The sequence below is a fragment of the Antedon bifida genome, chromosome 3 (assembly GCF_963402885.1).
Source record: "Antedon bifida chromosome 3, ecAntBifi1.1, whole genome shotgun sequence".
Taxonomy (NCBI): domain Eukaryota; kingdom Metazoa; phylum Echinodermata; class Crinoidea; order Comatulida; family Antedonidae; genus Antedon; species Antedon bifida.
Genome location: NC_136228.1, coordinates 31092953 through 31120900, shown reverse-complemented (window position 1 = coordinate 31120900; position 27948 = coordinate 31092953). Strand labels below are relative to the sequence as shown.

Here is a 27948-nt window from a genome sequence, read left to right as displayed (position 1 = left end):
GTACAATATTATTATTAAAAGCAAAAGTACTAAGTTTAATTCAAACATAGAGGGCTCTCTTTTAATTTTTGAGTGTTGAAAACTATTATTAATATCATTGTAACAGTTTTCAACAGCACTCATAACATGTGCTTTTGTTGGTAGCTTTGTAGAGCTATATAATTTTAATCATTGAATGTTTATCAAATGTTATATTTTATTTTTTACCAAACTTTAGAAAGAATTAACTCCATCTAAATCACTTGATGTGTATGAATTTGTTGCGTCACCACCAAAGCACACAAATAAAAAACTGAAGCATGTTATCAACAAACCTAAGCTTGAATTTAAGGTACATTAACTCTTCATTTTATTCAATGAACAATTATGTTATGATTGAAGGTTTGCATGGCGAAATCAAATGTTGATATAAAGTTTGTGGTACACCACGTGTATTAGTTCTGAAAAGAACTGTTGAGTTTCTCGACGTTTTGATCAATATGTTTTGATCGTCCTCAGGAGTACAGCACATACACCATAATTATGTTATGGTTATATGATTGAAGAATCTATGAAATCTTTATTTATTGTTGGTTTACGATAATGACAATAAAGCCCTGAAAGTGTTGTCAGTGATTTGCTGTCCTGCCTTAAGTCCATGAATATTTCTAGTTAGAAGTAAGGATGAGAGAGGGAAAATATATTCCTAACAAGAGAGTACATTGTAAAAACTGTTCTGCAGGTTGGAATGAGGGAGTTGGGTTCTCCTATCTTAGGAAATCTCTTTGTAAATGCGAGGTATTTTATACCCCAGTCTTCACCAGTTTCTTTTATTTAAAAAAAAATAAATATTCATATAGAAATCTGTAAAGAAGAAGATAATACAAGAGATACTTGAAATCAATGAAGAAGTTAAGATGTTAAAAAACGGAAATAAAGAGACGGAATCCGAAACAGAGGTAAGAGATTATGACAAACTGATATTAACTGCTGTATTATTTATTTTTTCAGAAAATAAAGAAACAGTATTGTTTTAACAGCTTGTAAAGAGTATTAAAACGTGCACTCAACTACTGTACTGATATTTACAAAAAAACATTGAGATAACCAATGGTAAACAAACATTCAAAATAAAGTGCTTGACTTTTTCTAATTACATTGATAGGACTAATGCTCAATAATTTCATATTCATTGCAGTTTATATATAAAATTGCAAGATTTCATTATTATATTTTACCTAAAGTGCATAACAATGAGTTATGATTATTATATTCTAAAGCAAGCTGTGATATAGAATTTTCTATATTACTAATAATATTATTAGTTTTGTACTATTTATCCCAAATACTTATGCTTATCTATTAATTTCCTTTTACAAAACTATTGAAGAATTTTAAAGTTAGTTTATGATCAATACAATTGTACTTAATTACCTATTAATATGGCATGATCAGTGCAAATGCTATGTAATCAGTATGGTTTAATTAAACCTATGAATATATAGATTTTTTAATAAATTATATATAATGGATGTCCTGTAACGGAAATATCACTACACTAAATGGCTATGAATTACAATTTTGTCTTCTATAAGACTTAATGTACATTCACACATAACACCATATTCCATTATTTAACTGTTTGTTTGATGTGTTTGAACATGTGTAAATGTACCTTTACAAACTATTTTACAATAATACATTTTATATACTGTATAAAGTTACAATAAAAGAAAAAAGAAAAATAAATAAAAAATATGTGGTGTGTATAAGTACATTCACATTGCCCACAATTGCCAAAATAAAGATACCATAAACAAGTAGACTTGCACCATGAATTACAGACTAGATATTTATAGAATAAAATGCAATGCAACAACGTTATATTAGGAGTTGCTCTAATTTATTGGTGTGGTATTGGCAGAGCGGAGTGGCAGACGTGATTTGTTTTGTGGTGTCACAGTCTTCAACTTTCCTTTTCCTTTGCGTTTGCTAACAGCTGACATGTCTTTTGGAATAGTAAAGTTCTCTTTAAAATCATTCTCATCCTAGACAAAAAAAAATAAATACATATTTAAAATTAATTATGTTATAATTTACACAAACCCACCCATTATTGAAAGAACATTCTCTTCCCAAATTCAGTAAGTTAAACAGATGGGGTAGAAAATAATGCATCATGTAAATTTTGTTCGTATCAGACTTGTCGGCCACCAATAATGCAATAAAGCGAATTTGATATTTAAGGCTGACATGGTTGATTAGCTACACCATTTTGTATATTTGTTGCAGTGGGTTTTGTTTTTTTATTGTCATTTCTTTTATACAATAAAATATGATACAAATTTTATATTACCTGAGTTTGTGACAAATCTGATATATCTGAGATTTCTACTCGTGAACAAACAGATTCTGATCTCTCTGGGCTACAGCTCGATGTCATCTATAGATTAAAAAAAACAAACCCACAAATATTTAAATTAGAGGACAACTTTTTTTTCTTCAGGCAGTGACTTTATTTTTCTTTTTGGTTGTAATGTTTTTCATGTCAGTGCAATCAGCTTCATTTTTGCCTGCAATTTTGTCAATATTTTTGCTTTGTAATTAATTAAATCAGCTTCATTATTTGCTTTACATTGTAAGTACACACAAAGATATGCTACATGTATGAAAATAAACTATCCTACGTTTAATAAGTAAACATTAATGCTTTGTAATTAATTATTGAATTCTACCTCGCCATCTGAAGAGTCTGGAAGCGGTAAAGCAGCAGCTTGGTTGACTTCATAGTCCGTGCGGAAAGTCTTTAAAATCATATCATGCGGTGACGTCTTAGACAGCTTCCTGGGGTAGTGGAATTCTCTTCTCTGTGGTGTGGTTCCTAGTGAAAGAAGATATATTTGTTTTATAGAATACAATAGATTCATGATATGTTTTATACATACAAAGAGCCAAACAAGCCAAAGTGAATGACATGGGATTTGAACCTAAACCTCAAATTCAAAGTAACACTATTTGATTATCAGAAGTCTATTGTTTACAAACCTGTTGGAATGTCTTTCTTAATTTCTGACAAGACAAAGTCCTCTGTCATCTGTGATGTTGTATTAAACTCTTCAGCCATTCCTTCTGTCCATACCTCGAGGTCACCTTCCTGGTTCTTCAGTGACCTCAACAAGCCTTCAACAGATGTCTGTATGCTCTGGTGTTGTTCTTGCACAGTCTGAGATGTTGTTGCCATCTGTTCTTTAAACTCTTTCTCCAGACACTGTAAATGTACAGTATAACATTTCATAACTAATTTGTAATAAATTCATAACATCTTTGCTTTGTGCTATTTTTCTGCAATATTTTTACATTCTTGTGATTTTTCTATTAAAAATACTTTCATTTATTGCCACCAAAGGTTTTAATTTCTTTATACTTACATCTATGTCAATTGTGTGTTTTTCTGTCTGTTCTTTAATGGTGGTCATATGTGATTCTAATTGTGCGTCAAACTCTGCCTTTTGCTGCTTGTAAACATTCACATTTTCTTGAACAACCTCTTTCATGGTGCTTTCCAGATTACAATGATTTTTCTCTGTACCATCATTGCAGTCACATGCCTGAAATGGAAAACAACAAAAATATATAAAAAAACAGAAATAAGTACATTTGATTTGATTTTGAAATAAAGAAATCTGTACACCTACCTGATCAATATTCTCAATTATCTTATCTGTATATTCTTGTGTTTGTGAATTGAATTGGACGGAGAATTTTTCAGTTGATGAACTTATGTCTTCCACAGACCTAATAAATAAAATACAGTAATGTTGTTAATGTGTTATTGTTTATGTTAAGCTCTGCCTACACTATCAAACTAGTTTGACAAAAAAAGTGTGATGTGCCCAATTATGATAGTGATATGCCCAAATATAGTAGTGATATGACATCATCAGACAAAGATGATTGTAACTAAATTATCAGCAGGAAAAACTGGATAAAATATTTTTATTTTACTTACGACTTCACTTCAGTTTCTAGTTTTTGTACTTGATCTATAGCTTTTACTTGCTGACTTTGCAACTGAAAATAACCAAATAAAATTGTTAAATGGATAATTGATCAAATTTGTATTGACACCTTTGATAAGAAAATAAATGCCTAATTATAAGGCAATATAACAATTTTAAATCTGATCTTTTTCCACAATTCTTCAATAGAGTAACAGAAAAAGACACTTACGCTACTAACACCGGATCTAATACCACTATATTGCTTAGACATCAATTGTTGGAGCTGTTCAGTAACCATGGCAACAAATTCTTTCTGTAAATCCTATAAAATGAATACAATCAAAATAAATTTTATTTTATAAATAAATTCTAATAGCAATCTTTAAAACAGAAGCATGAACCCATGCCCTGACCAGCATTGAAATACAATGCAATATACTATCAAACTTTATGTGACAGCAAATTATGATGTGCTCATATATGGACATGATCATGTCATAGTGCTACCATATTTAAGCATATCATTACCATATTTGGGCACTTTTTTTGTCAAACTAGTTTGATAGTGTAGACAGAGCTTTAGAGATTCTATATATTGTTTATGAATGTTTGTAATAGGTATGTCCTAATGTACTGCTGACTATACCTGTCCTTGTTTCTCAGTATCTTCCACAAGTTTCTCAGCTGCCTGTCGTTGTTCTTCCAGCTCTATTGCATGTGCTTGGAGTTCAGTGCTTGCTAGGCTAACTAAACGGTCCAATTTCTGTTTCTCTTCCACAACAAAGCGTTCGACCTCTGTTTTCTGTGTCTCGTACTGTGAACACAATTGATTAACAATGTGATGATACATTCATGCTTATTTGTATACATTTAAAAAAAAATTTATTCTATGTAGATAAACAGAAAGGAGATTTCTTACTTGTTGTGCAATTGTTTTCTTATATTGGTTTAAAGCCAGAGCTTGTGTTGAAAGCTGATCCCTGATGGTGGACATTGCTGGTAAGATTGTATCAGCCAAGAATGTTTCCAATGATTTTACATTTGTTTCCTAAAGATAGATAAAGATAAAGAAATATTATTATCATATTTATAGAATAGAGGGGTCGTGTAGTAAGGAGCAGTATTTATATGCAAAGCTCTGTCTACACTAACAAACTAGTTTGACAATAAAGAGTGTGATGTGCCCAAATATGGTAGGTAGTGATATTCCCAAATATGGTAGTGATATGACATCATCCTGTCCATATTATGGGCACATCACATTTTTGTGTAACATAAAGTTTGATAGTGTAGACAGAGCTTAAGACTGTTTACTTTGAAGTCAATGCAAAAATAACATGCAAAACATGTTCATTTAAAATTGAGTTTAGTCCTTATAATGTGTTAGTAGCTTTTAATTGTGACAACTGCAGGCCTAGTTATGTCATGTTAATTAATTTTGCCAATGCAGGGATATTGGGACCTGTGTCCTTATTTGATTCCCGGATCAGGCAACAACCAATCATACATGCCTATGTGATAGGAATTAAATGAGTAGAATAAGCTTGTTCTTACATTATATTTTTCATTCCTCTCCATCATATCGCTATTCCCTTTTTCCAATGTTGAACATTGTTCTTGGTTACATGTTTCTAGGTTACCTAGTCTATCTGTCATGTTGTCTACGATTGTTGACAGTGATTCACAAAGTTTGTTCATGTTATCAGACTCTTTATGTAAGTTATTTTCTGAAAAGAAAAACCATTTTAGAAATATTTTTTAAATTTATATAGCACACATATCCACTAAAAGAAAAAGTAACTGAAAGTTTATGAAGCACCTGACAGTGCTGTACATTATTAAATAGTAACAAAGATATAAAAAAAAAATATTGGACAATAAAAAAATTAAAATACTGTACACATTTTGCCCAGATATTGCGCAAAAGAAAATAACAGGGTGCATTTAATGTTGATGATGTCATATGGAGGTACTATTCACATATGTTGAGTTTGGTTTGTCGATTTTTGTCAAGTCATTGTGACCAAATTTAGTCGATTCTAGGTCACAGGGGATGACTGTGGATTCTGTTATTACAGACTCACACATTTGAAACTTTTTTTTGTGTTTACAGTTGTCAAGAAATTGATTTTACAGAACTGGACGACTCATACATACCAACATTCTCTTGGTGTTCCATGATGTACTTTGTTTGTTTTTCACTAAAGTTTGACAAGCTTCCTTGGAGGCTTTCCATCTGAGCCTGGAAGTTTTGCTGGAAGCTATGTTCAGCCTGCGTATTGTGATGCTCTACAGCCTTCTTACGATCTAATTTAGCATGTAGCCCTTTCACATCACCTGTACTTTCCTTTGCCACACCAAGAAGCTAAAAAACGTTTTTGTTTTAAAAACAATACGTATACTATTCTGCCAAAACTATACTAAAGCTCTGTCTACAGTATCAAATTAGTTTTGACAAAAAAGTGTGAGTGCCCAAATATGGTAGTGATATGACATCACATAAAGTTTGACAGTGTAGACAGAGCTTAAGAAACATTCAAGGAATAGCACTATTAAAACAGAATAGTAAATAAATCTTGATACCAATGCAGTAGAATCCCTTCTTTGGGACATCAATAGTCGGGGGACACTTTCTTGTAAAACGAATGAGGGAAATACATTTTTAAAGCTCTGTCTACACTCTCAAAAAAGTGTGATGTGCCCAAATATGGTAGTGATATGACATCATCAAGTCCATATTTTGGCATATTTTTTTGTCACATAAAGTTTGATAGTGTAGACAGAGCTTACACTATGGCCAATATTAAGCAGAGACTTTGCTAAGTTTCACTAATAGGGGTTCTACTATATATATAAACTTCATTTTTAGATCAAAGGTCACCGGATATAAGATTCTTTTAAGTTGTTACTTACAGATGATGCCTGTGAATAGAGGGATTTCTCTGTAGTAACATGTTTTGACACCAAATGTTTCTGTTCATCTCGATCTTGAGTTGTTACACTCAATACCTTAGAAAATAAAAACAAAGTTGATATTAAAAATATAAGCATAAAACATGTAAAATAATAAAATGGCCAGCTATGATTATTGTCACGGACGGCATTTCATTTTTCTTAAGAACTGTATCAATAACAAAATTAAAGAAATTTGTTGAATTACTTTTTTGGTTGTGCTCAGTGTCTCTTGTGTATCTTCCAAGGTTTTCGTTGTTTCTTCTAATTCTTCAGTTTGAATAAAATACATTTCTTGGATCTAAAAAAAAAAAAATTTATTCTAAAATATCTGCCACCAATATTTTATACTAAATTATCCAAGATTATTTGCAACAAGACTCACTAATGATTTGTCAGTTCCAGTTGATGCAAAACTTAAAGGGTAATTTGGAGCTATTCTAAGATAAGATCACATCCTTATTGTCACACACTGTAATTTAATTACATTTTGGTATTTTTACCTTCTTTAACTCTTCAGTAAGACCAGTTATTTGTTCTATCTGTTCTTTTATATTGTCTCCTTGAGAAGAAATCTTGTTTTCCATTGCCCTAAAACAACATGAACATAAAAATAAATGAAAGACTAAGCATTGTATTTTATTATTCACCTAGGCATTGTGATTATATATTAGTAGCAGAGGTAGGCCATTTATCTTAAGCTCTGTCTACACTATCAAACTTTATCTGACAAACAAAATGAATATTTGGGCATATCACTACCATATTTGGGCACTAGTTTAATAGTGTAGACAGAGCTTCAAGTTGAAGTTCATCTTCCTTACTTGTAATTATCCTCTGATAAAAATATTCCATTCTTTTCTCGTGCAGCAATCAAGTCTCTCCTTAATCTCTCTATTTCTTCTGTGTATTCCTGTAGATTAAATATTACTTTCCAGTTAACATAAAACATACGTATATACACATTTTTGTTTGATAGTTCTAAAATAATTTGAATTGAAAAAGAGTTGTCTCTGATGTCTAAGATGATATGATGTACTGTAAGATGTTTTTAAAAGACCTGGCTTACAGACACTACCAATCTAAAACATAGAACATTTTGTTGGGCTTAAGACTTTATTTCAGAAATATCTTTCCACCAAAACTAATAATTTTTTAGATGATTTTCATTAAATAAAAAATTATGGCCTCGTTTACAACAATGTCTTACTTTAATGAGGGCACGTTTGGTTAGTTTCTGGTTCACTTCTGGTCTGTTGGTGATATTCTTGGCCCTATGTGCATAATCCAGTGTGCTTAGAGTCTCTTCTAAGTTGATAGCACCAGGTGAGATGGTGGCAATGATTGATGTTTTTGTTCTTCCTCCCAGCGAGTCTTGCAACAATCGTGTTAATTTACTTTCTCTGTAAAATTGTAACAAATTTGTATTTGAATTCAATTAAAAAATAACATTTATTTACTTCCTTTTAAGTTTGAAACAATAATGGAATAAATAAGAAAAAATATACAAATAACCATGAATCTGGGGGGGGGGGGGGGGGGTGTGGAAAGGAAGAAGGCAAGATTCCAGCAAGATACAGGATCTGGAGTCGTGTCTGCCTGGACACAAAACGAAGGTACAAAGACAAGCAAGAGATGGGACAGTAAAATAAAATGATCATGTGGTTTGTGGCGTCAAATTAGAATCGACTTAAGATTGGTGTTCATTAATTAAAATCAGTGGTTGGTCCTTAATTGGAGGTAGCCTTATAGTTTATATGATTGATAGATGTAATCTTACCTGTATGGCACATGAGGTGCATGTTCTACCAGGGATGTAATCACTCTGCCAAGGGTCAACAAACTTTGGTTGATGTTTCCTGAAATTAAAAAGCACTCTCAGATATTTTCCCCTTTACTGTATAGTTATGTAACAATTAGTGTCTTCTGATGAATATTAGAGCCCTCTTGATAATGATATAGTAGCCTTTAACTAAGTATTTTAAAGCTCTGTCTATACTATCAAACTAACAAAAAAAGTGTGATGTGCCCATGGTAGTGATATGCTTAAATATGGTAGTGATAGGACATCATCATCATGTCCATATATGGGCACATCACATTTTTTGTCACATAAACTTTGATAGTGTAGACAGAGTATTGTGCAGCTCTTTCATCTACATACCTGCTTCTCTTGCTCTTTTGTCTACTGCTCCTGATCTACCAATGTTTTCACTGCCAGCAAGATCCACAAGGTTCAGTTTGCCAGTCTTCAACAGCTCCTCGCCATCAATGCTGTTTTCTTTTATGTGTATTGTCACCGAGAACACAGAATGGGAACGACTGAAAGAAATTGAATTGTGACCCACTTAATTTTAAGTTATTTCAACATAGATCTCATTTTGAATGTCATGCCTAAAGCTCTGCCTACAATATCAAACTTTATGTGACAAAAAATATGCTCATATATGGACATGATGTCATATCACATATTTGGGCATATCACTACCATATTTGGGCGCATCACACTTTTTTTTGTCAAAACTAGTTTGATAGTGAAGACAGAGTTTAACACAAGAGGCAACTTGGCACATTCCACTAGGTTTTATTCACTGTCCCATAAGCTGTTTGCACTATTGTTACAAATCTACACCCTGTCACACTTGTGCGCTATGATATTGACTAAACTATTTGTTGGCTAAGCACTAAATTAAGCTCCGACTGTTACCTCGAATGAGCATTCATAAGTGTAGCCGCAGTCTGTCGTTTTGCAGCACCTTTCCGTAGAATTCCAAACACTTCATCTTTATTGTGAACAACTACCTCCTCAAGGCCTTGTATGACCACAGATCCCTAGAAATTAATTACAATTTAAAATTAAGAATTATCACAGGTTTTGCAAGGTTTCATAATGCATATTGTGTGAAAACAATACAAACTTTAAGTTCGAAGGTCATTTCAGTGTGAAAGGAAGCTTTGGTTGTAGCAGGAATATGATTGATAAACTAAAATCGTCTAACCTTTCTTGTTGAATCTTCAAATATACGTAATCGTTGTGTATCGTCTATTGGTGCCAAAAGGTCAAACAACTCCTCGTTGTACAGTTCAAGGTACGAGACACGAGTGGAGAACTCCACTTCCTGGTCTTTGAGCTTATCAAATATCTGATGCATGGCACGAGGTATAACACCAGCTAAAGGATCCTATAAAAGTAGAATAAAAGATCTAGAATTTTGTCTTCTCTTTGGTGGCATGTTATTCACTAAAAATGATACTGTTCTTTCACATGACCCAGGAGATGGCTAACAAGCTAGCAAAGGATTTTAAAGCTCAGGTACAGGCATGAATTTTAAATATAATATTTGGTTAATTGTACATAAATCAAATATTTGTAACAGAAATCAAGACAAAAAAACATGAATTTCCCTTAATATGGTCAAAAACAAAATTTGGCAAAATTCTTCCATAAAAACCAGGAAGACTTTTTTTCAGTAGTTAGGTTGTTAACCTAATGTAATAACATGTCTGGTGACTCCCTAGCAAGTGTAAAAAGATGGTGGATATACGGTGGATAATTTTTGCTATAGCATGAAAATACAAATTTGAAGTTGAATAAATATACCAGAAATGTAAAATTCAAGTTATATTACCTATATTTAGTCATCTGATAACATTTTTTACCACACCGTTTATTTTTCATAGCTTTTTTAAAATGCCTCTCTATTTACAAAATGTGTGTACAAAAGAATAGAGATTTTACTGTGTAATTTGAACTATCCCCCCACTGATAAGAAAGTGCTTATTTTCAACAAGCTTGTGTAACACAAATAAAATCCCAAAAATTATGAAACATAGGGGAAACTATAGATCGATAATTATTGGAATGTATGCTCAATAGAAATTTTTTGCCCGCACCTGGCCTTTAATAGTTTAGTCCAATTTTTTTTCAGATCCCAGATTAATTTAGTTAAGCTCTGTCTACACTATCAAACTTTTTTTCAAACCAGTTTGATAGTGTAGACAGAGCTTTAGAAACTGTTTTTATTTAAATTTGTTGATTGTCTTCCATAGTAAATTTTCTATCTTCCTGCATAACTGTGCATACTTACTTCTTCCCATGATAAATCTAAGTTCTTTGTTCGTTCTCCTTCCATGGTAAATGTTTTACCAGTACCTGTTTGACCATACCTACACATTAAAATATAATAAGTGTAAAAAACATGATCAACTATAGTCTGTGTATAGTCTATCTAGTTATAAACACAAAATAAAACAAATGATAATATAATACATAATATATTTAAAGATGCAAAATTGTATTTGTTATTTGCTTCATTAATATTATATAATAAATAAATTTATTTATGAAATTGCATTGCTAATGAATTGATGACTTACGCAAACACAGTACAGTTATATCCTGCCAACACTTCATCTAAGATAGGGGCAACTACTCCTTTGTATACCTCAACTTGTTTGGCTTTAGGACCATAAACCTATTTAGAAAAACAAGATGAATGATTATGATTAAAATTATCTTCAGACTACATATTTTATTCAACAGCCAGGAGAGAGAGAGGAGTTCTCAATTAAAGCCCCCTTCCCTACGTTTTTTAGATCTAATTTAAGATCACAAACTATATTTAATGTAAAAATAATACTATATGGTCCTATTGCGATAACTTTTTTCGTCTTTAAACGGTTAAAAATGTGAAAAATAAGTCGATTCTAATAATTATAACGGCCCGCTATAAATCCCAAAATGCATTGCGCGCGGATTGATATTTTTGTTTTTCACCTGTAATTCGCCCACTTTTCGATTGATCGTGAGGCCAAAACAAATGGAAGACTCCTAACTTTTCAGCGAAAATACCGGGTTTTCCCCAATTTGTATCAACGGAGTCTGGCAAAAATAGAAAGACAATTAATGCAGCAACTATACAACGTCAGGCTAGGTATATAGCTAGCGTACGATGTTCGTACGTTACCGATGTTTACCAGCTAGGCCTACAAAACTAAGCCTAGCTAGGCTAGGCCTAAGACCGTCCACGAGAGGTCGATCGCCGCGAGCTACTTAGGTAGTGCATTGTTTCTCACTTTTTATCATAATTTACCATAAAACGTACATTTAAGACAAGGAATGACATGGTTTAATGTTTTTAAAGTGATATATATGTATTATTTTCCAAAAAACGTCCAAAATTGCAGGGAAGGGGTCTTTAATGTTTTTAATTTATAAATGTTAAACAATCTGTTCTCTCCTGAAGAATCACCATATTACGGTGATTCTTCAGGAGAGAACAGATTGTACATGTATTCAGCTTGAGTTTTGGATGTACCGTATATTTCGGTGTATAAGTCGCACTTTTGACACGCAAATTTGACCTCAAAATTAAGGGTGCGTCTTATACACCGAACATAAATGCCTCACCACACAGATTGTACATATCGTCACCTCGTTGGCTAGGCCTGAGTAGGCTAGGCCTAGCTACAGTGTACTAACGTAACGGCAACCTGCTTCTGCCTAGTTTTCAAGGAATTTTAGCGTGATGTTATACTAAATATGATGAAAAGATGTGTTCATTATGGAGCTGTTTTAGGCGCTCCGATAAAATTTCATTTGTAAACGTTTACGATTGGAATAGGCCTAGGCTAGTATTTATTTATAGTTATACGCACGACCGCCGTACCCCCAGCGCAAGCCCTTCTTGGCGGCCACATGGTGTACGGTATTCGACTAGTATATTCTCCAGATGATTTAACATGGACCTAGCGTACAGACTTCTCGGATACATAGATACTAATCGAATACGATTGTCCGTGAAAACGTGCGCCCTCTCGAAATGATCGAGCGAGGCTAGCCCACACACGTGCGTGTTACACACACGGTCATGCACTCGATGTTGCGGGTGCGAAACTCATGAATAACAAGTTAGAAAGAATTTGTTGAGGCTGGCCGCGGCCGAGCCTAGGTAAGAAAAAACCTAAATAAAGGATGCCGTTGTAGATATAACAAAATATATTATTACAATAATATTGATTACAATTTAAAAAAACATTGTTTTGATGAAATATAAAGTGCGTCTTATACATCGACGATATAAAAAATACCGATATTTTACTCTCGGTTAGGGGGTGCGTCTTATACACAGGTGCGACTTATACACCGAAATATACGGTACTGGTTATCTATGTTTATGTATGTTTTTATTAATAATAGAGTTATTATTTATACAATTATAAATTACAAAATATGTATGTTAGTTATTACTATGAAATATTATTGTGTTTTATTCTATATGAAACTGATGTCATTGCAGTTAATTTCTCAACAGAGGTAATACTAATATACCTTATCAAAGTTATATGTTTTGTTGATAGTCTTGTCTGCTACTTCCATGTTTACCAAAACTTCCCTTTTTGCAGAATTTGTATCAACAACTTTATAAGTTCCTTGTTTCTTTTCTGTACTATTTATTGGCCTATAATTCATAAACAAAAAAGGAGAAAGAATGTCATGTAAAGTAACAACTAGGCCTAGTATTGTAAAGGCGTTTAATGCATTAGCCCTATTTAGCTATTAACCAAAGCTAGGCCTAGCTAACTAGGCCTAGGCTAGGCTATCTCGACACACCACCACCACAGTTCACTCACTGATGAATGCATGTTGGAGGTGGTGCAAACCCAACTGTGACTCTGTGTGTGAATTTCTTATCAAAATTGTGTTTTACCTGCATCGTACAACGACTTGAATGTGCTTCTCCTGCGGCCCCTTGCCATTCTGCTTCGACATTTTGTATGATGAATTAAGTAACAAATCTTACAAAAAGAGAATTCTTCAAAACAAAACTAGCTCAACAAAAGTACAAACCGATGATTCAAATTTATTGAGACCAGCAGTTGAATCTCCCACTTTAAATTAAATTGACCAATCATAATTGGTATAGGGTACCTTAGATGCATGGTGGGATAGCAAGATGGCAGCTTACTGAAGACGGATTGTCATCGTCGATAGATTTTAGCCTAGAATAAATCATTAAAATTAGAATATTTGCCCTTAAGTTTAGACTACAAATTTATTGTGTCATTTACGGTAGGTTTCTTTTTTCAAGCCATGATATAAATTTAGTGTTATCAATACTAAAGTATATTGTATGTGAATAATCAAGGCTAGGCCTAGGCCTAACTAGGCTAGCTAGGCCCAAATATCGGGTTATTGTTGAGACAACAAGGCTGGAGTGACTCATCGGTAACGGGACGATTCGGCCCTGAGACGATTCGGCCCGGGACGATTCGGCCCTGGGACGATTCGGCCCGGGACTATTCGGCCCGGGACGATTCGGCCCTGAGACGATTCGGCACACTTACATTTATCGGCTTTGATATGCATTTATAAGCATAAAATAAGCTTTTTTCCCCAAACTTTATTTTCAGAGAGACTATGGGGTAGCACTACTAGGGATAAAGATGCAATAAAGCAAACATTTTGAAAACATTGTCGAAAATAATCATTTTTTAGTCACGCGCGCGATGTAAATAAGTTACGCCCTCTGTTGGCCGCTTGGCGAATGCACGAAATAAACAAGGTTTTCGAAGTAATAAATTGAATATAAAATTACGTTTTTTTAGTAATTTATTATATACATTATATCAACTTTGTCAATATCAATAAAATACGGATTGTTAAACACCTTTAAAAACTTGATAAATAAAAAAAAAATGAATATGAATTTGGTCTAAAGTGAGACGTTTCGGCCCACAAAGTGGGCCGAATCGTCCCACCAAAAGTGGGCCGAATAGTCCCGGGCCGAATCGTCTCAGGGCCGAATCGTCCCTGAACCTGACTCATCTGTCCGCACTAGTCGTACCCTGAGCATAGGAATATATTGTATATATATGTATACATAGATAAAATATTTGTTTCTTTCAAATATAAATATTAATCAACTATAAATTGTATTATGTGATAATGATTGTGAAAAAAATTAAATAAGTATGATTTTATGAAAAGATAATATAATATAGGCTAATTAATAATTTATTATAAATTTTGTTATTTATTATTATATAACTGTCTTCATTCAGTTCAGTAGTCTAAATGTTGTTACTGTTTAACACAATTAATATTTTCATGTGATTTATACATGATTATTTGACATTTTAGCCATACATATTTATTAGGCCTAGGCCTAATAAATAACTAATGTTATTTATGTCAATGTTTTAAATTTGATTTATTTGCAGAAAATGGCTTGCCAAGCAAAATGCACAACGCACTTACTTCAAAAACTTCGTGGTTTCATGAAGAACAGTAAAATAGTTGGCGAAGCAATTCAAGCATATATTGTTCCTTCTTGTGATGCACACCAGGTTAGTCTTAAAAATACTTTTAAACGTTCCCGTAAAAATGTGTCCAGGTGGTTTTAAATTTTCAAAATTTTAAATTTTTATGATTTACATAATTTTTTTGTAGAGTGAATACATTGCAGCATGTGATAACAGAAGGGAATTTATATCTGGGTTCACAGGATCAGCAGGTAGGTTGGCTCAAGGAGGGGGAAGAGGGTAACGGAGAAGTGTCAGAACCTAGAAGCTCTGTCTACAATCAAACTTTACATATTTTTATCACATAAAGTTTGATAGTGTAGACAGCTGAGCTTAGAAAGTAAATGTGGTTATTCATGAATATTTTGTATCCTCTGTACTTTTATGATATCCAAAATAGTGTTGATTGAATCAGTAACTAAACTAATTTTATACTCCTCAAATAGGCACAGCTGTGATCACATGCTCTGAAGCAGCGTTGTGGACAGATGGACGATACTTCTTACAAGCTCGGGATCAAATGGATTCCAACTGGACATTGATGAAACAAGGAATAGCAGAAACACCCTCTCAAGAAGAATGGTTACTAAAGGTTTGTAAAGCTCTGTCTACACTATCAAAACATTATGGGACAAAAAAATGAGCGCAAATTTGGACAAGATGTCATATCACTACCATATTTGGGCACATCACATTTTTTTGTGTGTGTGTGCAAGCGTTAGCGTGATATATTTACACCCCTGAGTAGAGTGTAATATCGTGAACTTTTTTCTCATGTATGAAGGTTTTTTATACAATAATGGTATGCAGTATAAACGATAAAAATAAAGATACATGGTGTTCTTTTATTATTTCATAGGCCTAAAATAAACATGAAATGTCTTGTATGTACACGGCCGATAAAAAGTGTGTGGTGTATTTGGCGTTTTATTATTATAGTACTATCTATACTATTCTTATTGACTAATATAGGTTCTTCCTGAAGGATCCAGAGTTGGTGTTGACCCATTCCTGTTTCCTGCAGGTGATTAAAATCTGTTTTTTTTTTGTTTAAACAAATTACCCTAATTAAGACCTTTTTATTTTGTTAATTAACTGGTTACTATGAGTCTATAAGAGGATAATAATAACACTATATATGGCCATATTATTGCATAATAATCTAAAGCTCTGTCTACACTATCAAACTAGTTTGACAAAAAAAAGTGTGATTTTGTAGTGATAAACCTAAATTAGTGATATGACATCATCATGTCCATATATGGGCACATTACATTTTTTTTTCACATTAAGTTTGATAGTGTAGACAGCTTAATTTTGAAAAGTCCATATTTTGGCATGTTTTAAATAAAGCTTACTCAATTTCAATGTTCTACTTCACCTTTGTGCCATGCAATATTGATTCAATTATACATAAAATATAACAATTATTACCTGTATACCTGTAGCTATTTATGTTTTTCTTTAGATTTGTTTAAACAGTTTAGTAACTCGCTGGAATCGGAAGGTCACTCCTTAATTGCGGTGGAAAGAAATTTAATTGATTTGGTTTGGGATGATGAACAACCAGCAATGCCGCAAGATGAAGTATTTATACATGAACTTCAGTATGCTGGTATGTTATATGTTCTATCACTGTACACTCTACCTGCAGGACAAGGTCTGAAGCCTTGTCTACACTATCAAACTTTATGTGACAAAAAAATGTGATGTGCCCATATATGGACATGATAATGTCATACCACTACCATATTTAGGCACATCACACTTTTTTTTGTCATGTAGACAGAGCTTAAGAATTGTAAAATGTAGTGCTGAACTTAACCTAATGTCCTGTATTTTACATTGCAATTTCAAAAACTTAGGGGGCCTTGGATGATTACAGGTGTGTTATTTTATGCAAATGGGTCCTATATTATGTTTAATGTATTTACATTTTCAGGACAATCATGGCAAGATAAAATTTTACAAGTTCGGAAAAAAATGGAGACCAAGAATGCTGATTACCTGGTGATAACGGCTTTGGATGAGATTGCCTGTTAGTATATTGATTTATTTTATTTTAAAAGAAGGCTTTAATATGTAAAATTGTATTGGCATTCCTTCGTGTGTGTGTGGGCTTCGGCCTACTAGCTGCTTGGCACAAAGGCCGTGTTTTCGCAGCCAAAAATTAACCGATAAAACTCCCTGTGGAAACGGGTTTAACCGATTCTGCTCCAGAAAAATTAACCGATAATTTATCTTTATATTTAATCTTTATATTATAATTAATTTTTGGGTGTGGAAACACGGCTAAAATTTAAGGATTTTACAAAGGAGCCGTTATTCTACTAAACATTATTTAGTAGTAGAATTATTATTACATAGGATGATGTTTTCTTTGCCTTAGGGTTGTTTAACCTCCGTGGATCTGACATTGTCTACAATCCTGTTTTCATTGCATATGCCGTTGTTGGACTGGACAGCATTAGGTAAGAAATTGCACTGATGCTAGATACTTCCCTGATGTAGATGATAATATTAATATTAGTTTCAAATCTGTGCATATTATACAGTTAGTTACCATATTTATAAAATAATACTATTATAAAATACCTCAAAGGGGATAGTAATTGCAATAAATTTTATTTTGCATAAATAAATTTTGCATAAAGAAAATGTATCAATGCATTGAATTTTGTGTTGCATAAATTACTAAACACAAAGAAATCCATTCATTGCCTATAATGACATTTTTTTTTCTCTTTTGTGGCGTTAATCACTATTTATTCATTTCATCTTCCACAGATCAATACAATAATTTAATAATTCTGTAATAATAATAATAACTATTTCCATTGTTATTCTCTTTTGTTTTTTTGTTTTGCTTATATTTTCTCCAATCCAGTTTAATAAATGAATGTTATGTTCTTAGAATCGAATAAATGTTATATCCACCTTTTTTCAGATTTTTGTATATATATAATTCTCTACATCTATAATTTTAAATACTTAGTTGTACTGCAGAAGATACATTTACTAATGTTATGTATATATGTTATACACGTACGTATACATAGAAACCTGATAGAGACATACAAAAGCAGTACATACCCACGTACATATATACAGCGTATATACTACTGTATATTATTTTATGCGAATTCTTTAAACAATTATTAAATATAATATAATGAAATATTGTCAAAAGCTGTTTTCAATTTGTTTTCCAGTTTGTTCATTGATAGAAAGAAATTGAGTTCATCTGTTGAGAGCCATCTGAAGGACCAATCAGGAGCAGGATATGTCATTGATATATACCCATACAACAACATTCTTAACTACTTACAAAGTCTCTACTCAGGTGATAAAAAGAACAGAAAAACGTGGGTACGTATCATATATATATATCGGTGAAGATGATTGATATACAAAGTATTGTCAACTCTCATAAAGCTCTGTCTACACTATCAAACGTTATGTGACAACAAAATATGATGTGCCCATATATGGACATGATGATGTCTTATCACTACCATGTTTGGGCATATCACTAGTGTAGACAGAGCTTTAGTTGCCTAGAAACTCTTCCAAGATGATTTTCTTAAGCTTCGAAATTGATTTAAAAAAATCTCAATTGTATATTGAAATGTTTTTTTTCAGATAAGCAAGAAGTCAAGTCATGCTATTAACAAATGCATTCCACTTGTAAGTTTATACAGCATTATTATTCAAGTTTTATAAAAAGTACTGGTATCATATTTTCCGTTTTAGTGACCATCTTGTTTAAAGGAATCATCGTCTTAAAGTGACCATCGCACTTGAAGGGACCATCACTCTTAACGTGATCATCTCCCTAAAAATGATTACCGCCTTTAAGTAACCACCACTTTTAAACTGACCATCGCTCTTTAAGTGACCATTTCCCTATAAGTTATTTATTACCTTCTTTAAGTGACCACCATTTTTAAATGATCACTCACCTTTTAGATGATTTCAATGATCACCTCTAAAAGTGACCATCATCCATTTTGTAAATTTTTTATTTCTTAGAGCAAGCAATTTACACAAATTACTCCAATATGTACTTTAAAAGCTGTTAAAAATGATGTAGAAATTGAAGGAATGAAGAATTCACATGTAAGTAACTAATAGATTGATTCATTATTTTATTTTTAAAGCCGCTCAAAAATGATTTTCTTTGCATTGCACTATGATAAGGTACACTGTAATAAAATAAAAATATTCCACTCTCTGAACACATTTCCCAGTATTTTTAACATATTTTTTCTACATACAGATACGAGATGCTGTAGCTTTATGTGAATATTTTTCATGGCTAGAAAAAGAGGTAAACAAATTGAGATTTTTACAAGAAACACTTTTTTTTTTATGACATTTTTGTAAGAACTGTAAAGTATAATAATTATCAAAAAAGTAGAATGTTTAAGATTACTAGAAAAAGAGGTTTATAAGCTAAAGTAATTAATTAAGTAGTGCGTTTTATGTTTATGACACTTTTGTGTTTTGTAAGAACTGTAAATTAGGTATAATGATTATTTTTAAGTAGAACATTTAAGATTTTTAACATACTGACAATTTTCCTAGATTGTAAAAGGAGAACAGACAGAAATCTCTGCGTCAAATCAGTTAGAGAAATTTAGAAGGTAAGATTTTTTAACACATTTTATGTTAAGTGAACTTAGTTTGTGAGATATCTTCATTAAATACTAAGTTGTTCACTTAAAGATGTATTGTCCCCCTGAAAAAATAATAATAAACAAAATTTTTGTTGAATATTCCATTTTAATGTAACATAATAGTTATCCACTTTGACCAAAAATTGGATCGAAAAAAAATGTATTTACCTGAAAAAAATCTAATTTAAAGAAAAAAATGGTCAAATTGGCTGCCAGCCAATGGATTTTTGGTTGAATTTAACCATTTATTTTGTCATTTTATAAGTGAAAACACTTGAACACAAGTTTTTTTTTCTATGGAAGTGATTAACTTTATCAAAACTACAAAATAACATATTCAAAGTCTGATTTAATTAATCTTCATTTTTCATGTTTTTGGGGGACAATACATCTTTAAATAAATATCTAATGATTTTCCTAATAGTGGTATTTGAATTGTATAGGTAAAGGTTTCTCTTAGTGTATGGTAATTGGTGATGCTCAGTTCCCAAATTAAAATATTTAGTTTCAAACTTTTTGTCTCAATGTAATGCTTCCAACATGAAAATTATTCTTTTTATTTCACTACAAAAAGTTTTCACCATAAATATTTATTTTTGTAGAGAACAAGATTTGTTTGTTAGCTTAAGTTTTGATACCATATCATCATCGGGACCACATGGTGCAATCATTCACTACAAAGCAACACCTGAGACTGATAGAGCACTAAGTGTACAAGAGTTATACCTCTGTGACTCAGGTGCTCAATTCAGGTAAGCTAGGAAGTTCTTAGTATGCCATTATTTTGTTGAAAATTTGTATTTGTAGAGCTATTTTCTAAAGATCAGAGTGCTGGTAAATAGTTTAAGTTCTTACTAAGTACCCTTAAGCAATACATGGGCTCGAGGCCGACTCACTCCTAGTTCTGGTGGTGGAACAAATCTTCTCGGATAAGGACTATTATAAACTGTAGGTCCAGTGTACACAATTTGCCTATGTGCACTTTGAAGACCCAGTTTAACATTCGAGACAACCTGGTGAACTGGTACACAAAATAGACCTGTATCAGGGGGATTACCACCTATCTGATAGGACAGTGACCAATTTACTACTAGTAATCCTTGCCTAAAGACATAAAATAGATAAAATTTGGCATCAATAAGTCCATATCTTTAATTTAACCTTATTTTGAAGAATTTGGTTCAACACACGCAATACCCCCCTCCTCATGTTATTTCACTATTTCTAAATTACACTAAATCGTACTGGCTTCATAGGGATGGAACCACAGATGTGACTCGAACTATGCACTTTGGTACACCAACACAGCACCAGAAGGTAGGCTGTATGGTTGAATATATTATAGTAAAATTGTTTAGCTAAGTTAGTCAAAATATATCTATTTTATTCTGTGGTTTATTTAGTGGTCAATTAATATATATTTGTTGATATAGGAATGCTTTACACGAGTGGTAAAAGGTGTCATAGGAATATCATCAGCAATTTTTCCAAATGGAACAAATGGTAAGCACAAAATTACAATTATCCTTATAGAAATAGTTAACATAAACATCTATAGTATTTACTAAACAATTTCTTTTTATCTAGGCCATCAATTGGATTGCCTTGCTCGTCGTTCTCTTTGGAACTGCGGTCTGGATTACCTACACGGCACAGGACATGGCGTTGGATCATTCCTCAATGTTCATGAAGGGCCTCAGGGAATCAGTTACAAAACCTCTGCTACTGATGTTCCTATAGAGGCTGGCATGTTTTTATCTGATGGTATATATTGTAAATTACAGTTTTGCAACATCATTATAACAAAAATATCTATTTGTGTTACTCAGTGCCATATTGGGCAATGCCCTAAGGAATATAAATCGCCATACAAATTGTTTATTTAAGCTAAAGCTCTCTCTACACTATCAAACTTGATGTGACAAAAAAATGTGATGTGCCCATATATGGACAAGATGATGTCATATCACTATCATATTTGGGCATATTGCTACCATATTTGGGCACATCACACTTTTTTGTCACATACACTTTGATAGTTAAGACAGAGCTTTACACAGTGCCATATTCAGAAGGGGAATGCCCCAGGGAGTAAAAATCTGTCTACAATTATTAATGTGAATAAACTTTGTTTGATTTTCAGAACCTGGTTATTACAAGGATGGTGAATTCGGAATGCGAATTGAAAACATTGTATTTACCAAGTCCATACAAAGAGAGGTTTGTTCTTTTAAGTACAATAAAATACTACTACACTTTATTGAAACATTCAACAAAAGTATATATAAATGCATGATTTTGATAATCTTACATATTTACTTTTTGAACTGTAATCAAATAATATTAAAATATTTATATGTAATCAAATATATCAAAATATTACTACACTTTATTAAAACAGCAACAAAAGTATAAAGTATATATAAATGCATGATTTTGATAATCTTACATATTTACTTTTATTTATATCTTTACAAATGTCACCTTTGAATTCTATAATCATAATAGTCCATCTTAAATATATAATAGTTTATCCTATATTTAGAAAGCTTTATGGATTTGGAATGTAATTGCCATTATTATTTTCACTGGTTTGAAACAAATTTAAAAGAAAATGTAATTGTCATGTCTTAATTATTCAATTTCAAATAATTATCTTTTGTATTTTGTTGTTTATCAAAAATAAACAAATATATATTTTGCTTTCAGCATAACTTTCGTAATAGAGGTTTTCTGACATTTGAAGAAGTGACATTAGTTCCAATACAAACAAAACTGATCGATGCATCTCTGCTGACAGCAGAAGAGGTAATTTTAGTTTAAATACATTGAATTTATCATGACCTAAGCATAAATGACTTTAAACATGAACTTTATAAGAGGCCATTTGAACATGCTGATAACGTCATCCAATAAAATCATTCACGTTTGCACATGCTCAGAAACTTACTTACTATTAACAATCTTGTAATATTGTGCGTAACTAAAATTTTCGAATATTTGTTTTTATTCCCTAGGTTACTTGGTTGAATGATTACCATATGAGATGTCGCAATATTGTTGGTGAAGAGCTTGAGAGGCAAGGCAGAACCGACGCATTGAAATGGTTACGTAGGGAAACTAACCCATTAGGGTAACATTTATAAACTTCAATGCACAAGATGACCAATTTTACACAGATTTTTACTCACAATATTTTTACGTATTTATATGAATCACGATTGTTTATGAATACACAGACAAGGCACTACAAGTTGTACTTGAATAATTGCACTTAAATAATTATTAATGACACACCTGTATAACCTGTTACTCCTGTTTATGAAAGAGCACCGACAGTGGTTGCATGGACATGACAACAGCTTAGAGGAAGAGCATGTAATTTGAACATACCTGTACATCATTCAGTCCACCTAGCACCTTGAGATGACCTTAGGCTCTGTCTACACTATCAAACTTTATGTGACAAAAAAATGTGATGTGCCCATATATGGACACGATGATACCATACCATACCATATTTAGGTATATCACTACCATATCTGGGCACTAGTTTGATAGTGTAGACAGAGCTTTATACTTGGGCAAAATGCTATATCAATATACAGTAAATGATACAAGTAGTGGTCAACACATCTTTTAATTTACCATTAATTATATAATCGGAATACACCTACTCTACACTTTATGAAATAAATTGTTATAAAGTTTTTTTTATATTATGTTATATTCTATTTTGTTATTATTCTATTAGTGACAATTCTCAATCTACCAACTTTCATATTTAAAATATATGCAGCCATCCAAAAAAAATGTATGGTTTGGACCCGACACTTGTATCATAAATCATAAAAACAAAGTCATTATTAAGTACTGACAACTTTATATTTCCTATAGCCTCATAATACAGTATTTAAAACATCATTCATCATGTAGAAAAGAACACCTCATAATTAGCCTTATAGTCCAGAGTTAAAGTAAGACCAGCTTTCCTGGCTCCAAGACTAGCTGCCCCAAAGGCTGGTGACTTGTTTAATTGTATCAACTTGAGCTTTTTTATTTCCACATCGCCTTCTGGTCTAGGCTTTATGCCTTCCAGAAACCCTGTAAAAAGCATAATTATATTCATGTTGAATTCAACTTCATTTTAAATACTATTCATGAGGTCTAAGCTTTAAAAGAATTGAATAACTCTTGTTGGACACTTGCCAATAGTTGATGTCTTTTATTAGTGCTCCATTTTAATGTTTCATTGAAAGGAATAAAATTGAACTTACCATCTTTTAACAGATCCCAACTTTTCCAAACTGATCCAACACATGTTACTTGTAATCCATCGGGTTGATTTAATAAGGTCTTGAATATGAAACAAAATTTATTGTAAAATTTATTAAAAAATAGTAATAGTTCATTCTTATATAGCACATATAAGCAAGCGCTCAATGCGCTGCACATTATTAGCCCAGTCATTTTTTGGATCAAACACGTATGGAAACATACATATAGTAATCAGCGCAAAGTTGTGTCTTGATCTAACCGGTATCCATTTTATATACCTGGGTGGAGAGAGGCAAATGTAAATAAGTGTCTTGCCTAAGGATTGGCCAATGCGGCGACAGCTGGATGCACGATCCGAAATCGTCCAATACACTGCGCCACAAATGCCGGTTAATAAAGAAGATTGGTTAAATTAACTGCAGGTTAAAGTTAGTACTGTTGCTATAATATTTACCTTGTCCATTTTTGAAGACACAGCTCTTATATGGTTTCCAAGGTTCTTTCCAGTTTCATTAAATATCCAACAACATAGTGGATCTTTTTCTTTTCTTGCTCCTGCCAAACAAAAATATGGTTACAAAGATCGGGGGTGGACAGGTACCATTTATCATGAATTGTACGTGCGAGAGTACAATTTCCAGCCATCTAGGGGTGTTCAGAAAAATTCGCCTCGCATACTCAATGTCTATGACCCTGGATTCTTGGGAAACCCCCTTAAAATAGTCCTGAAGATTAATGTAGAAGTACAGTAGTGTAGACATAGTACTATTAATGGAAATTATGAATGTTAAAAATGCACATGTCTAACTTACCTTCTGCTAAAACTTTACAAAATTCAGAAAATTTAGGTTTTTCAAAAGCACTATATACATGAGAAAGAATTGCAAACCGGTTGCTTATCTGAAAATTAAAAAAAAAAAGATTAAATTAAAGTATGAATACAAAAAAATTGGAAATTGATAGCGATAGGAATCTATTTATAAGTACTTATATTATGTTGATATAACGTTTGCGGTACACCACGTATTATTATTCTGAAAAGAACTGTTGAGTTTCTCAACGTTTCGATCAATATACTTTGATTGTCCTCAGGATAAAAGTATATTGATCGAATCATTGAGAAACTATATATACTTGGTGTACTGCAAACTTTATATCAACATTTGATTTCACCATGCAAACCTTCAAACAATATACTTACATTATAAAATTCTTGCATTAGCTTCTTTACATATGAAATGTCATGAGGAGGATCTCTTAAATTGTCTTCTGCGTCTATTACTGTTTTGACGCCCAGCATGCTTACTTGAAATGCTGCAACAACAAAAAAACACCATATGAAATGTATTGTTACAAGCTGAAATCCGTTGACAAGAGATCTGTTAAGTTCTGTCTACACTATCAAACTGTATGTGACAAAAAAATGTGATGTGGTGATATATGGACTACTATATTTAAGGATATCACTACCATATTTGGGTACATCACACTTTTTGTCACATAAAGTTTGATAGTGTAGACAGAGCTGTTCCAACACTAACCTGATCCTTCGTCACCAAGCATATGACCCCATCCACCACACCCAGACACCTTCCCATCTGGGTTGATCAGTTGACAGTTGGATCCAGTACCAGCTATCAATACAAGCCCACCTAAATAAAGCAATAATTTAACCAATACCAACTCCATTAAAACTCACAAAACCATACTTTTCGTATTAAAACAATCCCAAATTTTTTATTTAAAGTTCGCTTTCTACTCTGTGTAATTAATGTCTGTGTATGTCACTCTCAAAAAACAAAAAATATTGTGTAAACTTAAAAGTGGTATTAATCTATAATGCAAACTAGTCATGCATTGTCATATAAACTAAATCAATACCAAGAACACTTTCAGCTACTCTCTCTCTTGGACATGACCCCTCTCCACATACCTGATGATGATGCAGTCTCTATGGCGCCATATGTGTCGGTGCATACATGGTAGTTATCACTGGTGTTGGGGTATTTGCTTTGCATTCCAGATATAATCTTTATCTGTATCTCTTTCTGCTCACCACCACTTAAAGACATACCCTGAAAAATACCAATATTGAAATCATTTTCAATAATCATCGATGGAGCAAACCTGCCATATATTTCGTTGCTGATGCATTTCATGTACAAACTTCAGAGAAGTGTAATAAGCCGAAGACTAGAGGGCGTACTCCAGACTGATGGAGAATCACTTTTTGAACTGCGATAACATTGCAGTTTGCTATCTAGCTTTCGGCTTTATAAAATCTTTGAAAAAAGTACACATCAGATAAACTGAAACTTACTAATGATTTCAGTTTTGTATCATTGTCAATATTAGCTTGTTTCTTGGCGTCTTTCACAAGAACTGCAATATTTATCAAACACTGATCTATTCCAAGTAGCTATGAATGAAAGAAATTATTATGGTGTATTTATATAATAAAAATATTAACATTTTGCTCATTTTGTTTTGCAAAGTTAACCATACTTATTGCATTCTAAGCAAAATAAAAAAACGTATCATGACAAAGATAAGGTTTATTATTTATTTTTGTTAATATTGTTTAATATTGCTTATAATCTGATACAGTTTTCCGTATCATGCACCTATAAAATAAATAGGTCCATGTAATTGTATTAGGTATACTTATGAAAATCTCAGAAATCATAACTATATCAAATTTAAAGTTTAGCTTAGGCAACCATTGGTTGGAGTTCCAATCTCAAACATTTCATCTAATTTCTGCAGATAATTCAATGAGTCACATCTTCCAAAAATCAATCAAATAAAATTAAATCAAAGCTTGGAATTTGTAGACAGAATGTTTATACCCATGGATTGGTTCCAGGTCCTTCCACCAATGCAGCAACAGATCCATCCTGCTTCAGAATCACTATCGTCGAATGAGTAGCCCCGCTGAAAGAAAATGTATTCAATTGTTAATTATTATTTAATAATAATTAGTCAATTTTTACTTGGTGCATGGGTACAACTCAAGAAAAATGTATCTATTTTCATAAAAATTTAGTACAAGTTGTATTAAACACAGAAAAGAAGAGGAGAGGGCTAGGCCTAGTAAAATACCCCATGCATTCACAAAATAATGAGTTCCCATTCAGAGTTGCCGTTCCGTCGTGTGTTTCATATCGTCCATAACCATAGGCCTAGGCCTCGGCTTAAACAGAGGACAAGTCTGTTCTGTAAATATTTAATAATATATTTATATGAATATAAATTAACATTTACCCTTCAATTCCACCGTAATAACTTCCACTCATCGTTGCTACAAAAGGGGAAACTATATGCACCAAAATCCAGGGTTCCCAACAAAATAAATATCAAAACAACACAGGCATGATGTCACGTGACGTAACACCACCTGACCACCGTCTTAAACAATAATATAGCTTATTTATTTATTATAAAATTAATAAAAATAAGCTCTTTCTCATTCGAAATTATGAAATGCTTTGACAATAACTTTCAATTTCATCACAAAAATATTACCTTATTTAGTCATTCAATCAAGGGTTGTATTAATTATTGCAAAGAATTTAAAAATAGAAATGATGTAATCCTCCGTATGAATATGATGAATAGCAAATCAATATATATATGATTCAAGTTTAGTGAATTATAATATACATAATATCCATTGTTATTATTTGAAATATATAATACACACTCAGATAATAAAACATATGTTTTATGCCTGTGACCCAGATAATGTTTTACTT

The 27948-nt window shown here is 32.4% G+C and overlaps 3 protein-coding genes across 4 annotated transcripts; 1 reads left to right on the top strand and 2 right to left on the bottom strand.

Moving 5' to 3' along the window:
• The first annotated feature begins 271 nt into the window (after nucleotides 1-271).
• Nucleotides 272-23631, top strand: LOC144837444 (xaa-Pro aminopeptidase 1-like). 2 transcript variants are annotated; one of them, XM_078692554.1, is made up of 21 exons: nucleotides 272-331; nucleotides 840-938; nucleotides 15156-15281; nucleotides 15385-15448; nucleotides 15683-15828; nucleotides 16209-16260; nucleotides 16705-16851; nucleotides 17179-17274; nucleotides 17626-17707; nucleotides 18449-18605; nucleotides 18879-18923; nucleotides 19269-19355; nucleotides 19516-19566; nucleotides 19824-19882; nucleotides 20518-20667; nucleotides 21172-21232; nucleotides 21349-21418; nucleotides 21503-21679; nucleotides 22059-22135; nucleotides 22625-22723; nucleotides 22933-23631. In XM_078692554.1, the coding sequence occupies exons 2-21, from the start codon at nucleotides 897-899 to the stop codon at nucleotides 23050-23052; spliced, it is 1908 nt and encodes a 635-aa protein (XP_078548680.1). In that variant the 5' UTR covers nucleotides 272-331; nucleotides 840-896; the 3' UTR covers nucleotides 23053-23631. The 2 variants fall into 2 exon arrangements, with proteins under 2 accessions (XP_078548680.1, XP_078548681.1); XM_078692555.1 differs by lacking the exons at nucleotides 272-331; nucleotides 840-938 and adding an exon at nucleotides 13878-14004.
• LOC144837439 (kinesin-like protein KIF11-B) lies at nucleotides 961-13793 on the bottom strand. Its single transcript, XM_078692547.1, has 25 exons — nucleotides 13643-13793; nucleotides 13264-13393; nucleotides 11310-11407; nucleotides 11021-11099; nucleotides 9932-10114; nucleotides 9640-9764; nucleotides 9097-9254; nucleotides 8713-8791; nucleotides 8143-8335; nucleotides 7757-7845; nucleotides 7436-7523; nucleotides 7141-7233; nucleotides 6894-6989; nucleotides 6138-6345; nucleotides 5535-5707; nucleotides 4900-5028; nucleotides 4627-4794; nucleotides 4210-4302; nucleotides 3989-4050; nucleotides 3675-3774; nucleotides 3408-3587; nucleotides 3025-3247; nucleotides 2715-2860; nucleotides 2336-2422; nucleotides 961-2027 (listed from the first exon to the last, which is right to left on the bottom strand). Exons 1-25 carry the CDS (start codon nucleotides 13702-13704, stop codon nucleotides 1878-1880), a joined length of 3192 nt encoding a protein of 1063 aa, XP_078548673.1. The 5' UTR covers nucleotides 13705-13793; the 3' UTR covers nucleotides 961-1877.
• On the bottom strand, nucleotides 22665-27615 carry LOC144837447 (N-acetyl-D-glucosamine kinase-like). The gene is made up of 10 exons (XM_078692561.1): nucleotides 27458-27615; nucleotides 27043-27127; nucleotides 26514-26612; nucleotides 26127-26268; nucleotides 25735-25845; nucleotides 25395-25507; nucleotides 25006-25093; nucleotides 24648-24748; nucleotides 24193-24271; nucleotides 22665-24019 (listed from the first exon to the last, which is right to left on the bottom strand). The coding sequence occupies exons 1-10, from the start codon at nucleotides 27487-27489 to the stop codon at nucleotides 23844-23846; spliced, it is 1026 nt and encodes a 341-aa protein (XP_078548687.1). The 5' UTR covers nucleotides 27490-27615; the 3' UTR covers nucleotides 22665-23843.
• Nucleotides 27616-27948: the final 333 nt, after the last annotated feature.